Source organism: Halichoeres trimaculatus, unplaced genomic scaffold (assembly GCF_033239565.1).
Source record: "Halichoeres trimaculatus isolate MK-OKI-2021-1 unplaced genomic scaffold, fHalTri1.1 fHalTri1_scaffold_10, whole genome shotgun sequence".
Classification (NCBI taxonomy): Eukaryota; Metazoa; Chordata; class Actinopteri; order Labriformes; family Labridae; genus Halichoeres; species Halichoeres trimaculatus.
In genome coordinates this window covers 36,905,579-36,919,872 of record NW_027437187.1, presented here as the reverse complement: position 1 = coordinate 36,919,872, position 14,294 = coordinate 36,905,579, and the positions used below count along the sequence as shown (strand labels likewise).

At 37.8% G+C, this 14,294-nt stretch overlaps 1 protein-coding gene across 1 annotated transcript in view; it reads left to right on the top strand.

Moving 5' to 3' along the window:
* The window catches only part of ptdss2 (phosphatidylserine synthase 2), a 30,445-nt gene extending 20,806 nt beyond the window's left edge, over window positions 1–9,639 (top strand). Inside the window, exons 5-13 of the mRNA XM_074678175.1 lie at window positions 417–484; window positions 679–813; window positions 2,400–2,450; window positions 2,871–2,984; window positions 5,014–5,132; window positions 5,258–5,372; window positions 5,446–5,591; window positions 6,488–6,673; window positions 9,194–9,639. Coding sequence (XP_074534276.1) covers window positions 417–484; window positions 679–813; window positions 2,400–2,450; window positions 2,871–2,984; window positions 5,014–5,132; window positions 5,258–5,372; window positions 5,446–5,591; window positions 6,488–6,673; window positions 9,194–9,347 — 1,088 coding nt within the window. The 3' untranslated portion in view covers window positions 9,348–9,639. The remainder of the gene's footprint in view (window positions 1–416; window positions 485–678; window positions 814–2,399; window positions 2,451–2,870; window positions 2,985–5,013; window positions 5,133–5,257; window positions 5,373–5,445; window positions 5,592–6,487; window positions 6,674–9,193) is intronic.
* Window positions 9,640–14,294: the final 4,655 nt, after the last annotated feature.

Below are 14,294 nucleotides of genomic sequence, written 5' to 3'. Positions count from 1 at the left end.
AGACTGGTAGAAGGGTTGATTTAACTTTTTTCACTAAAAAAGGAAAAAGAGGAGTAGGATGAGAAAAACCAAGTCAAACTTTCAGCTCTTAGGTCTTCTTTTTAAAAGACAAACTATCTTCAGTTCAAAGCCCACAGTGTTTAAAAGTATTTACCAACTTAATCTGGCGATTGTCTTGTTAAAACTTTCCCAAACAATGTTGTTCTCACTGCTCATGAGGAGCTTCTCTCAAACCAAATACATGCTAAAGACAATCAGTGAACAACAGTGGGCCCATAACTGGACCTTGTGGTACTCCTACAAAATAAAAGCTTAGGCTAGTTAGCAAAGCATCCAACTGTCTGATCAGTGTTCTGTTGTCAGAACTCTCACCATCACTCTTCATCTTCCTCTTCCTCCTCTCTGTCTTTCTGCAGCTTACTGGAGGTTCTGGCTGTGCGTCTCCGTCGTCTATGAGCTGTTCCTGATATTCATCCTGTTCCAGGTTGGTTTGTGACAATTGTAAAATGCACAGTAAAAACCATGAATGCAAGTTGTAAGGTGTGTTTTAACAAAGCCTAGACATTCTTCAAAGAGGTTAAAGAAGTAGTATTTCCTATTTACGAATGAATCTGAAGATAAAATATGTTGGATGTCATACTAAAGGAAAGTCGGTTACTTTTCTTTTAAATCTTTCAGACGGTTCACGATGGCCGACAGTTCATGAAGTACATTGACCCGAAGCTCGGGGTCGCTCTCCCTGAGCGCGACTATGGAGGAAACTGCCTCATGTACGACCCCGGAAACACCACTGACCCCTTCCACAACATCTGGGTAAGTTCATCCTCTTTGAGTTTTTATTATGAGTTTACAGGATCTTTCTGTGAAATCATTAAAAAAAACTTTCATCCGTTCACACACTCATGCTCTCTGAGCTCTCATACAGTGACACAGTTAGTGTGTCTGCTTGCTGCGCGGCTGCAGAGGTCCATCAGCAGGACCAGCCGCTCTTTACCCCTCGGGGAGAGTCTGCTGCTCTGACCCACAGCCCAGCTCCACTGTTGACCTGATTTCACTCACTCAGAGTGGGTCACACTGACACGTCTGCTGAAACACAGATCATCCATGTGAATAACGCTCCCCAAATTTTAAACCATGACAACATATTAAGAATATCTTCAGAGAAAAATGAGAAAGAGGCACAAAGAGGGAAAAACAGAAAGCAACCTGGTGTACAGGGGCATGTCAAAAAAGAAATATATTTGATAAGTTAAAAAAGTAAACTTGGAAATAAAATCAGTTCAGTACAGAAATATTTCAAGGAACAGAAATTTCATCATCTCATAAATTAGAATATTATATGAGCCCACTGAAAGAGGATTGATAAATTTCATTTAACCAGTTTTTGGTTCTTTTGGCGCTGTGGGCAGGAGCCATGTCCTGTTCTCCCCTTTGTTGCACATCACTTTCTTTTTTTTTTTGAACACTTTAATTCGGCTTACTTATTTATATCTACTGGTCTCAGTTTATAATTCAGTCACAAGTTTATAAGGATTTATTCACAGTTCGGCAAATATAAAAATGTATTGTCAAAATTCATGGTAACGTCCGCAACCACGCATAGAGGAGAGTCCCAAAAGGTTTAAGAAGAAGAAAAAATTAATAAAAATAATTATTTAAATCATAATAATAATAATATTAAGAAGAAGAAAAAATAAAATGAAAATACACAAAAATAAATAACTTTAAAAAGTATACGAATGCTAATAGTAATAACAATAACAACAATAATTAAAATCATAATAATAAAACTTATTATTATAATAGAAAAAAATGAATAAATAAATAAAAATAATATTCATAATAATAATAATAATAATAATAATAATGATAATAATAAAAAAATAGAAAAATGAAATGAAAATACATAAAATAAATAATTTTAAAAAGTATAATAATGATAATAATAGTAATAACAATAATAATAATAATTATAATCATTATAATAAAACTGATTATTGTGATAGAAAAAATGAATAAATAAATCAATAAAAATATAAAATAATTTTAACAATTTTAATATAATAATAATTAAAACTGATATAGTAATAATAATAATATCAATAATAATAATAGAAACAAAATGTAAAAGGAAAAAAGCAATTAATTTAAAATATCAAGATAATAATTATAATAATAAAAATTACGACAATGATAATAATATTGTAGAAAAAATAAAAATAAAATACATAAAAATAAATAAATAAATGATACATAATGCACTTGACTTTCTAACCACACTTTTTCCTTCCAATCATCTTTTTTGTGAAACAGCTTCACTTTGAATCCTACTTTTCCAAAGTTGCCCTGATTTCAGGAAAAATTAGAAACTTATTTTTCCCGTTCTTTTCATCCTGTAGGATAAGATGGACGGCTTTGTTCCTGCCCACTTCCTGGGATGGTACATCAAGGTAGGTCTGACCTGTTACACCTGGGCGCGCTCAGTGCTCAGCTCTGGAGGAACAGTTAGTGATGATTGTAGGGACTGATCTGTGAGTGTGTCAGCCGCCAAGTCCAGGCTGAGTCAGTGTCAGTGTGTGAGAGAAGCTTCTGGCACGTCGTGTTGGAATGTGAGGAACGACAACAATTCCTCGAGCACATGACACATATCTGAGTGATCAGGGCTGAGAGCAGGCGGCGAGCTCCTGGACCCGTCTGCTGAACCAACCCGAGCCCTGAGCCTGCTGCTGCTGCTGCCGTCTGAAAACACCGATAGTTTTCTGTGAAACTCACAGCCAGGGAAAACGCTGACTTTCTCTCTGTGCTGTCTCTCTGACCTCCTCCCACTCCCTCCACTCTCCTCCTCCCACTCACCCTCTCCTCTTCCTCAGACTCTGATGATCCGCGATTGGTGGATGTGCATGATAATCAGTGTCATGTTCGAGTTCCTGGAATACAGCCTGGAGCACCAGTTACCTAACTTCTCTGAGTGCTGGTGGGACCACGTACGTATTAATATCACTGAGCAACTAACAGCTGAGCCCACTGAGCAGGTTATATCTGTGTTTTTATCTTTAGGAGTTGGTTATCCAGGGTCTTTGTCCGGGACTGAGTGTCAAACATTAACAGGAAGTTAGCAGATTGTCAGAATGATAGGCCCATGATTAATTAACCAAGTCAATGAATAAGTAAAATATAAGTAAATAAATACCTTACCTCGTGGGGTTGGATCTGGGAAAACAGTTGTCTTGAACAAAAAAAGAGGAGAGTTAAAAAGACGATCTGATCTCCATTCATTTCCAAATTAAACACACGCCTTCGTGAGAGTGTACATAAGACTCCAGGCCAAAAGGTGGCACTGCAGTTCAACAGATCTTCCTCGCAGCACGTTTAAAATGCGACCCTGAATTTAGTTCAGAAAGCTGGGTGCTCTGCTGATCTTCACTTTAAAAAAAAATACAAACTAAACAAAAAAACTTGTTTTGTCAATTTTAACACATTTAATCCCAAATTATTCTCTGCAAATATATTTATAAATACATTTAATTCCTTAGATCTTCCTAGTACATATGTGTTTTTTTTCATATTTTATATGTAATCATTTTATTTTATTTATTTGATTTTTAGAATTATTTGATTTTTATTTATTTGATTTTTATTTATTTATTTATAGAATTATTTGATTTTTATTAATTAATTTTTAGAATTATTTGATTTTTATTTGTTTATTTTTAGATTGATTTTATTTTTATTTATTTATTTTTAGATTTATTTTATTTTTATTTATTCATTTTAAGAATTGTTTTATTTTTATCTATTTATTTCAAGAGTAATTTCATTTTATTTATTTATTTTTAGAATTGTTTTTATTTGTTTATTTTTAAAATTATTTTATTTACCATTATTATATTTTTTTTAATTATTTTTTCATATTTTTTTTCATTTTTCAAATTTAATTCACTTCCCAAAGTCAAAAGGACACTTCAAGAGAATCCAGAAGTGGGAAAATAAAGTGGAGACACTATAGTTTTAGTTTTTACTAGTGGTTTTCAAAGTGGGGGGTGTGGCCCCCTTCAGGGTCGCTAGGAAGCAGAAGTGGGGTCCTCAGAAAATTTGAGGGAAGGGGAAAAAATAGAATCAAATTATTTATTTTTTATTTTTTTTATTTTTTGTATTCATATTTATATAGAGAGAGTTTTTTATATATATAACCATTTTCCCTAAACATACAAGACGCAAAGTGCTGTTATTGTCGGATTCACAGGTTTCTGACTGTACCTAACCACACCTTGTGTGATGGCTACAACTTCAGTTTGATGATGTCATGATCTGTATCAACCTGGCAGTTTGTGTCTATTATTTAGCTATCTAAAAACTGAACTGAACTTGAGGCTCTTCAAGGCTTTTTGAGGCTTATTCCTATTTTAAACAAATGTAATTATAATTATTGAAAAGTGAAGAAAAATTAGAAAACATTCTTTAAGTTGACTTTTCTTTACCCGGTCAGAAACAAATCCTTTTTGGTAAAGTTGGGAAATCCCGGTTTATTCTATAGCTGCTGGTTGTATCTATCTCTTAATCCCAAAGTTTCCTCTCAGGTTTCTCTAAAACTCTGTTGTTTATAATGAAGCTGATTGTGTTTGTTGCCATTCAGTCTCAGGTCAAAACACTTCATGAGCAAAGTCTTTTTTTCTGCTGGTAAATGTTTAAATATTCAAACTTGATGAGTTCAGATGTCAGTGTAGTGCAGTAATATCCTCGACTTCATTTACTTTGAGGTTTATGAGAGCAGTTACTCAGTGATTAAGTTGATAAGAGCTTTGTTTGCACTAGTAGGACACAGGAAGTTAAAAAATAATAAAGCGAGGTTATCAGGAGTCATAAAAAAGCAATAACGCAGCACAACAGACGGTAAACAAACAGAAAAGATAAGATGAGGAGCGCTCCTTAACGAGGAGGCCCCTGACCGTAACCCTCAGAGGACAGGACTCCTCTGACAGTCTTTCTCTGATGGAGGTCTTTGTTGTCTCGTAGTGGATCATGGACGTGTTGGTGTGTAATGGTCTGGGGATCTACTGCGGGATGAAGACTCTGGCCTGGCTGTCCATGAAGCCGTACCAGTGGCAGGGCCTCTGGAACATTCCTACGTACAAGTACGTCTGAACCCTGCCCACCAAACGTCGTCTCACTGTCAAACGCCGTCTCACTGTCAAACGCCGTCTCACTTTAATCAAAACCTGGTTTCTCTCCTAACTGGGCTCTCTTCTGCCCCCTACAGGGGGAAGATAAAGCGCATCGCATTCCAGTTCACGCCGTACAGCTGGGTGAAGTTTGAGTGGAAACCAGCGTCAAACCTTCGGCGCTGGCTCGCCGTTTTGGGAATCATCTTCATGGTGAGGCGTGTTTCAGTATCACAATCTGAACCCGGTCTCTTTGAGGTCCTGATCTGACCCATGTCGTCCTCAGTTCCTCCTTGCGGAGCTGAACACCTTCTACCTGAAGTTCGTGCTGTGGATGCCTCCTGAACACTACCTGGTGCTGCTCCGGCTGGTCTTCTTCGTCAACGTGGGGGGCGTGGCCATGAGGGAAATCTACGACTTCATGGACGACCCGTGAGTAGAAGCAGCGTGGACATGGCGTGGGTGGGCGGGTCCTTCAAATTCATGCTATTCTGACAGGCTACGTCCCTGAACAGCAAACCCGGCCTTCAAAATAAAAGCCCAAACCAGATTTAAATGATAAAAACTGAAATTCTTGCAGATTTCAAAATTCTTTGAATTTCTGAAAATTTGGAAAATTATTTTAATTCAGTTTTTTTTTTGTTTTGTTTTGTTTTTTTAAATACATTTCTGAAATTAAAAATTTCAGAGTTTATTGCAAATTCATGGAATTTGGGAATTTTTGCAATTTTTTTGAATTAAAATTTATGTTTTTTGATTTTTTTTAAATTAGATAATTATTGAAATATTATACATTCTGCAAATTCTAAGAAATTATGACATTACAATTTTTCATAAAATTTTTGAAAATATTTGCAAATTTATTAAAAATAAAAAAACAAAGACATCACATCTACAATTTTATAAACACAATAAAAACACAACAAAAACTCGTTTGGAATTTATAATAATGCACTTGATTCTTACTTTTTTTATGAAAAAATTTACACGTTTTTTTAATCTTATTTTGATGAATCAAAAGCTTTAATAACGGCCCAATTTTTCCATTTTCTATTGAAATTCAAGCAGATTTGTTTCTGTGAAGAGCTTGAAATGGTTTAAAGGTAGGTGTCGAACTGTTCTGCATCAATGCAGGTTGAATGTCAGTGCTTCCAGTTCCTACAGGTGTCCTAAGTTGCTTCCCTCCAATCGTCTCAGTGTGTATCAGAGTAGAGTTGAACACACCGTGGTACCAGCTTTGTGCTGACTGTTATTAAAGAGTCTTGTTCTGCAGAAAGTCGTGTAAGCGAACTAAAACTCTGTGACGCTTGGTCTCTTTCTCTGAACAGGAAGTTCCATAAGAAGCTGGGTCAGCAGGCGTGGCTGGTGGCGGCCATCACAGTGACGGAGTTCCTCATCGTGGTCAAATACGACCCCAACACCATCATGCTGCCCATCCCCTTCTTCGTCATGCAGTGCTGGTTTCTAGGACTCGTCCTCATCTTCATCTGGACCCTGTGGAGGTTCTTCATCAGGTGAGAGTGGGCCGAGGGAGACAGTTTGGTTTTCCTTCTGTTGAGCTCCTGTTTCTCCCAGCATGCAACGCTTCTCATCTGTCTTTCCCCATCCTTCCTTCCCTTCCTTTCCTTTCCTTTACTCCTTCCTCCTGCTCAGCAGTAGTGTCCATGCACACAGAGGTAGGTAAGACAGACTCTGTGTTTTCACCATTTCTTTAACGTCACTGATGAAACCATCGACACAAAGAGAAAGAGACATCTGCTGATGGATCACCTGCACGCCACTGTCCTGTTTTCACGGCGTTCAATCTCTCAACTTCACTTTTTAAACTCAGCTTTTTCTCTAAACCAAGGGTTTTCAATGTGTTGTCTGTGTGGATGGATTCATTTAACTGACAACGTGGCGGCTTGATATACATGCTTCATATGTGGCAAAACATTAGCAAACAACATAAAAAAAATATGTTGAGCAAAATAATCAATAAATGTTTTAAAACTTAAAGCATTCTTTGAAAAATTGTGAAATGTTTGTCAAATGTATTGTAGTTATTTTTTTTAATTTTTGCAAATCTTTTAAAATTTGAAAATATTTTTAATAAAAATTATAATAAAAATCTGCCATTCTTCAATTAAAAAAGCTAAGTATGGCCATTTTTTGTCAAATTTTTGTAATCACAAAAAAATGAAAAAAAATGTTTAATTCTCTATGGAAAAAAAAAAATTGAAATTTTACAAAATTTAAAAACTGCAAAATATTTTGCATTTTTTTAATAAAAAACTGAATTTTATGCTTTTTTTTTTTGCAAAAAATTTAATATTTCTGTTTTTGCAAGTTTTTAAAAAAACGGAAATTATTGTACGTTTTTGAAAAATAAGCAAATTAAGGCATCACATATATAATTTCATAAATTAAAAAAACTCTGTGTTTAGATGACTTCTTACTAGGTCCTAACTCTGCAAAGAATTTTTCATAATTTAAAGTTGTGAAGATAAAGTAGATTTTGTGTCTCCTGAATGACTTTAATCCAGGTGAGCTGAGGAAAAATGGCTCCTATGAAAGTAAAGTTTTCAGACCCCTGGTTTAGAGCCAATTTCCTTTTGGAGTGTTGACAAATCCATCTGTAGTGAAATAAAGCCCCATCAAAACCAGGGCAGGCTGAATAGCCTCTACGCTACCAGCTTTTATACTGCCCTCTACTGGTCTGGAGGTGCAGTGCAATTACTTTTATTTTTCCTATTACATCCCTGGTCTCACAGGGCTTCAGGAAACATCTGGCCACAGGAACCTTTTAGTGCCTGGTGCCAGAAAGCATGCTAGCTCCCTAACCTACAGCTCACAGTGTTTGATGAATTAAATTTCTGTGTTTTAACGCATGAAACCCAAAGAGCTGCAACATCCACTCTTACTAGCCACAATTTTGATCTTGGATAATTATGTTTAATATGTTTAAAGCTGACTGTGACAGGCTAACGTTTTAAAACCTTTTTAAACGTAAATGACCCCTGTGCACGCTCAAATTAAGACTACACATGTTTAACTCCACAGGCTAATATCAGGTACTGAGCTCTTATAAGCCTGTTAAGATAAAGTTATTAAAGGAGAAGTTTATTATTGCATACGATAAAAGTGGTGAAGAGGTATTAACTGGAAAACCTAGCAAGAAACACTGTCTGAAACACTGTCTGCTTGAATATTTATTTACAGCAGTCATTTTTTAGCAATTAAGTTTGTACCAGATTTTCTGGACTACAAAGTCTTTAAGACTATGAGTCACACAAGTCTAAAAATGCGTCATTATAAGGAAAATAAAATGTATGAGTCATATTTATTTCAAATGATTTGGTTTGTTAACAGTATTTACAAAGAGAACTTCTTAAATATAACTTCAATAAGTCAGTATTTTTATATTTGGAGGTTTAAATATGTTTCCTTCAGCACTTCATATCTGTGAGCATAGTTAAGTTTCAGTTTCACTTCCCTACATGTGCTCCTCCCCTCCTCCTCTGCTCTACTGTGAGAGTTGCTGGTTAGACCGGTGCAGTGTGAACTTATATGAGCTTCATCTGTTAGACGCCTTCATTTAAAAAAAAATTAAAAATAATTTTTTAAAAAACCCTCGTTTTTTATAAAGTTACGGGAGTTTTGACGCTAATTTGTGACAAAAATCCTGAAAATTATTTATAACCGAGAGCGACTGAGCAGAGAGGGAACTTGTATTTTTTTAACGCCTAACACCAGGAGACACTGTGTGCAGGCAGTGCTCATGGGAGTTGTAGTGTCATAGCCTCACATTCAAATTTCAGAAAAGTTCAGTTAAATAATTCCACATTTGAATTTGGTGTCAGACTGTCTAATGGTCTGAAAAATCCTGGTTAACCTCAGAAATTAAACAGTGGTTAGTGATTAATCTCATTTTTAACCACATCATTAGAACCCAGTGTACAGCAGTGACAGAAAATCTGAAGGAGACTTTTCAAAAACACGTAAAGCGAAATGATCCTGAAGAACTAATCAAACCTTTTTCCGTCTCCTCGCAGGGACATCACACTCCGTTACAAAGAAACCCGCCGACGCAAACAGGAAGTCCCCTCAGACCGCGAGCGTCCGCAGGGCAACGGCAGCACAGCGACGCCGTCCGGGCGGAGCAAACTGAACGGCAGCTCGGAGACGGTGCGACAGAGGAAGTCCTGAGGGACCGGACAGGAAACAGACGAGGTTCGAGACTGAAAGAAGCACACGTGGAGACGGACAGACGGGGGCGTCCTGGGTGGACTTCCTGTGCCTACATGAACCAAGAGAGGAGAGGGGAGGGAGGGGAGGTGTACAGTTATCGTCTTACTACAGGGATTTACCTCAGTCTCTTTTTACCAACGTTTGGGGAATCGACAACATTTATTCCTACTTTTTTCGGACGCTGCGATGAGGGAAAGAAGACGTAGGTAGACGAGGCGTCAGGAAGACGATGTTCGTTAATGTAAATAAGATTCTCGAGGACTCATTTCTCTCTGCTTCAGTTTAAATATCGTCTCTTTGCTTCGTCAGAGACAGATTCAGCTTCTCTCTGAGCTCTGGGAGGAGTCTGACGATCCTGTCCAAAGTTTCGTCGCTGAAGAAGAAGAAGAAGACGTCCTTTACTCTCAGTCTGTAACTGTTGATATTATTCGTGGTCTTCGGGGTAAACTTGGGTGTTTTTGTTGACGTTTCGTTCGGTGAAATGGGTCATGAACTCTAGATTGTACTGCAGTTTGTTTCTTTATGAGCAGCACTTACCTGAACACCTCCGCGCCGCTCATTCAGCCACGTCAGAGCTTTTATCTGACGTCTGACTCCTTTTTATGCCAAATCCTTTTATTCACTGCTCTGCTGTGTCTGAATGAGCGCCTCCTCGAGGTTTCTGTGCTTTGGTTTGGGAGGAGGAAGGAGGAGCAGCTTCTTATTGCACACGCGCATCGAGCCAAAGCTTCAGATCCATTCCTGCTAAAGCCATACGACACCTGACTCGCCTGAGCTTTCTGCTGCTAAACCTCAGCCACACTCCTCCTGGATTTCACCGCAGTCCCAAAGCCATCAGGGTCCTCCATGTGGAAGCAAGGATGGGTCAGGTCAGGACGATGGGAGCGTCTTCTGGGCCGACTTCCTGCTTCTTGAATGTCTCTCCGTCCCAGCGAGGTTTCATCTCAGTGTTCATCAGTTTCATGCGCGTCGTTAAGTCGTTAGAGAAGAATTCAGAAACAGTTAGAGCGTCTTTCTCTGTAAACCAAATATCTCTGCTTTTTGGGCTCTTAGGCTTCGGTTATTAAGCTGTAACTGACATGTTTCACTTTAAAGAGGGGGTATTGTGATTTTTTTCAGTCTTAATTCTGTCCCACTGGTTCACCTGTACTATCTTTACGATATATCTAGCTCAAAAAAATCTCTCTGGCGTTTCAGAAAACACTTATTTCAGCCTCTGTTTAAAGCTACTGTCTCTTTAAAGCTTCCGACTCCACAAAACCCCCCTTCCTTCTGATTGGTCAGTCATCTGGAGGTTTGGTGGTAGGTGGAGCAATGAGAGAATGTGAAGTATCTTTAATTGTCCTCAAACTGTAACTGAAATTTTTCACTTTAAAGAGGGGGTGTTGTGTTTTTTTCAGTCTTTATTTTGTCCCCCTGGTTCCCCTGTAGTATCGTTACATTATTTCCTGTTTAGAAAAAAAACAATTTTTCTCAATCTGGTGTTTTAATTCAGGCTTTGTCTGAAGCTACTGTTTCTTACTGTCTTTTTTTTTATTTAAAGAGGGGGTATTGTGCTTTTTGTCAGTCTTTGTTCTATCCCTCTGGTTCTCCAAAAGCATCTTTACATTATTTCCAGCTCAGAAAAACAATTCTATGTTTTTTTTTTAAACCACTTATTTCGGCCTCCATCTTAAGATACTGTCTCTTTAAGACTTCCTGCTCCAAAAACCCCCTTCCCTGTCATTGGTCAGTCCTCTGAAGGTCTAGTAGGGAGCAGAGCAATTAGAAAAAGCTGCCCCTTAAAATTGTTATCTATCTGTGACTGACCTTTTTTTTTTTATTTTAAAGAGGGGGTATTTTTTTTATTTTTTTTTTGTCTTTGTTTATTTTTTACGACTCAGAAAAAATGTATTTTTTTTCCCTCATTGGTTGTTTATTTCAGCCTCTGTTTAAAGCTGCTGTCTCTTTAAGGCTCTACTCTCAAGGCCCCAGGCCACCCTCCTTCTGATTGGTCAGTCCTCTAGCCGTCCATTGGTAGGTGGAGCAATGAGAGAATGTAGAGTTGAGGCCCGCCCCTAAAATTGTTCTCAAACTGTAACTGACATTTTTTACACTAAAGAGGGGGTATAGTGCTTTTTTTGTCTTTTTGTCCCTCTAGTGCCCCCGTAGTTTCTTCATATCATCTCCAGCCAAAAAAATATTTTTTTTTTCATCCCTGGTGTTTTGTGTCAGCCTTTGTCCGAAGCTGCTGCCCCTTAAAATTGTTCTCAAACTGTAACTGACATTTTTTATTTTAAAGAGAGGGTATTGTTTTTTTTGTTTGTTTGTTTTTTTTGTTTTAGTCTTAATTCCTTGATCCCCTTGATGCCCCCGTAGTATCTTTACATCATTTCCAGCTCTAAAAATATACATCTTTTTTCGTCTCTGGTGTTTTATGTCAGCCTCTGACTGAAGATGCTGTTTCTTTAAGGCTCCCCGCTCGACAAACCGACTTCTGATTGGTCAGTTTTCCATCCTTATGTGATGACCTCATCATGTCGGCAAGTCACGCCAAAATCTCGTTAAGATCTCGTCTTGTCCGTGGAGATATTTTTAGAACAGAGCATTTCAGGTACTTCTTCAATATATGGGGATTTGGTGGTTTGAAAATCTGCACGATACCCCCTCTTTAAAAAGACGAGTCCCTCTTTAATCTCTGTTGAAGGTTTCAGTGTTTGCTGGTTCAGGTCTTGTTGCTGTCAGAGAATCATTTAGTGCGTTACGTCCCTCTGACCTCAGAGTCTGTAGCTTTAGTAAAAGTTCCTGTGAATGTAAATCCAGCTCTCTTCTGTCCATTTACAACGTTTGAGAGGAGACGCGTGGTCAGCTGTTCGCCTTTCGACTCGCTGCTGGCTCAAACGGTCATCACGCCGTGAACCTCCACACGGATGTTTGTGGTGTACTCAGGCTGCAGACGTCCTCGTTTTTCACTCTTCTTCTGCAGATTCTGCAGATCCAGACTGTTCTCCGTGCTCAGAGATGCTTGTACTCGTGATCCTCTGCTGTAAAGCTGCGTTCAGCGCAGTTTGCATCGTTTCCTTCCTCCTTTCATGAAACCACGCGTGCTGAGGATTCACCGTGTACCTGCCTTCGATGGGAGATCACCGAAAACTTAACCCCAGCTGGAGTCTGGACTTTGCACATCACACGACCGCGGGTTTGAGACTGAGTCCACATTCTCCTTCAGTGTGTGTGAGGGTTTCAGTGCAGTTCCACCTGCAGCCACACGAGGGCGGTAGATGTATTCTGGCTTTCTGATCATTCATTCACACCTTGCTGTAAAAGCCATTTTCAACATGGTTTGTGTAAATGTGAAGATGTAAGAGATCATACGAACTGAAATATGCTGCTACGCCACATAATTTTATAATGTTTTCAATAAAATTTACAAGAAAACCAAAAGAAACGCTTCAGTTTTTCTTTTTTACTTTAAAACTCACCTGTTTTTATTTATGTGTTTTGTATTTTTGGATCCTGAAGAGCTTCTTCTTTTCTCCTCCAGTTTAAAAAGTCCAACAAATCCTCTAGAGGCATGAACTCTGGTTTCATTCAGAGCTGTAAATATTTCCTCTTTCACATTTATAAATAAAAGTGGTTCCCAAATTGTATAAACTTCCTTCAGGATAGATCCACTGCAAGAAATCTCATCTAAGCACAAGTGTTTGTCTAATTTTCATACAAAGAATGAAAGGTGGATTGCTGAAAAAGGTTTTCCTGTGGAGTTAAAAAAACAAGCTCATATTTAGTTTCTTGTATTTAGACATTTTTCTTATTCTAAGAATGTAAACAAGTACACTACAGATTTATTTTGCTCATTTAAAGAAACCAGGAGTCGATTTTGTCTTATCCTTAAGCGATCTTGAAAAAGTCTCTCTTCTAGATATCTGTCTGATCCTAATCCACACTTTAAAATTAGATTATCAGCTCAAATATTACAGGTTATTGTTAAATGCTACGTCTTAGCGTCCTAATCAGGTCGAGCAGGACCAGATTGATTTACAACACGTCTAAGTCTCCATGACATCAGAGAGAAGAGAGATCTGTGTTTTTCTCTGCTTTAAATGATTTCTGTGATTAATTCTGTAGTGATGGTGGACACTGGAGCCTAACTGTCAGACAGAAAAAGGACAGAAGAGCAGAAGAAAGAGAAACAGGAGAGAGATAGAGCACAAGCTAAAAGCGAACACACAGGCTAAAGGCTAAAAACAGGTTGAAGGTAAAAACACAGGCTAAAGGCTAAAACAAAGGCTATGGGTTAAATATGGGCTAAAGGCTAGAACACTATCCAAAAGCTAAATTACTAGCTAAAGGCTAAAACAGAAGCTAAAGGTTAAAGCATGGGCTTAATACCAAAACACTAGCCAAAAGCTAAATAACTAGCTAAAGGTCAAAACAGGACCATAAGACTAAAACACAGGCTTAAGGCTAAAACATTAGCTAAAGGTTAAAATGTGGGCTAAAGGCTAAAACACTAGCCAAAAGCTAAAAAAAAAACTAGCCAGAAGCTGAAACGCAGGCTAAGGGCCAAAATCAAAAACTGAAGGCTAAAAGCTAAAACAAGGGCTTAAAATAAAAATAAATAAATAAATGAAATGGCTTAAATATGGGCCTAAGGCTAAAGCTCAAGCTCTAGGCTTAAACATGAGCTAAAGGCTAAAACACCCACCAAAAGCTAAATCACTAGCTTAAAGTTAAAGCACAGGCAAAGGACTAAAAAAAGAGCTGAAGGCTTAAACAGAAACTAAGGGTTAAATGTGAGCTAAAGGCTACAACACAAGCCAAAAGCTAAATTACTAGATAAAGGGTAAAACACAAGGTAAAGACTTAAACACAGGCTAAAGGCTTGAACATTATCTAAAGGCTAAAACACAGGCAATCACATGA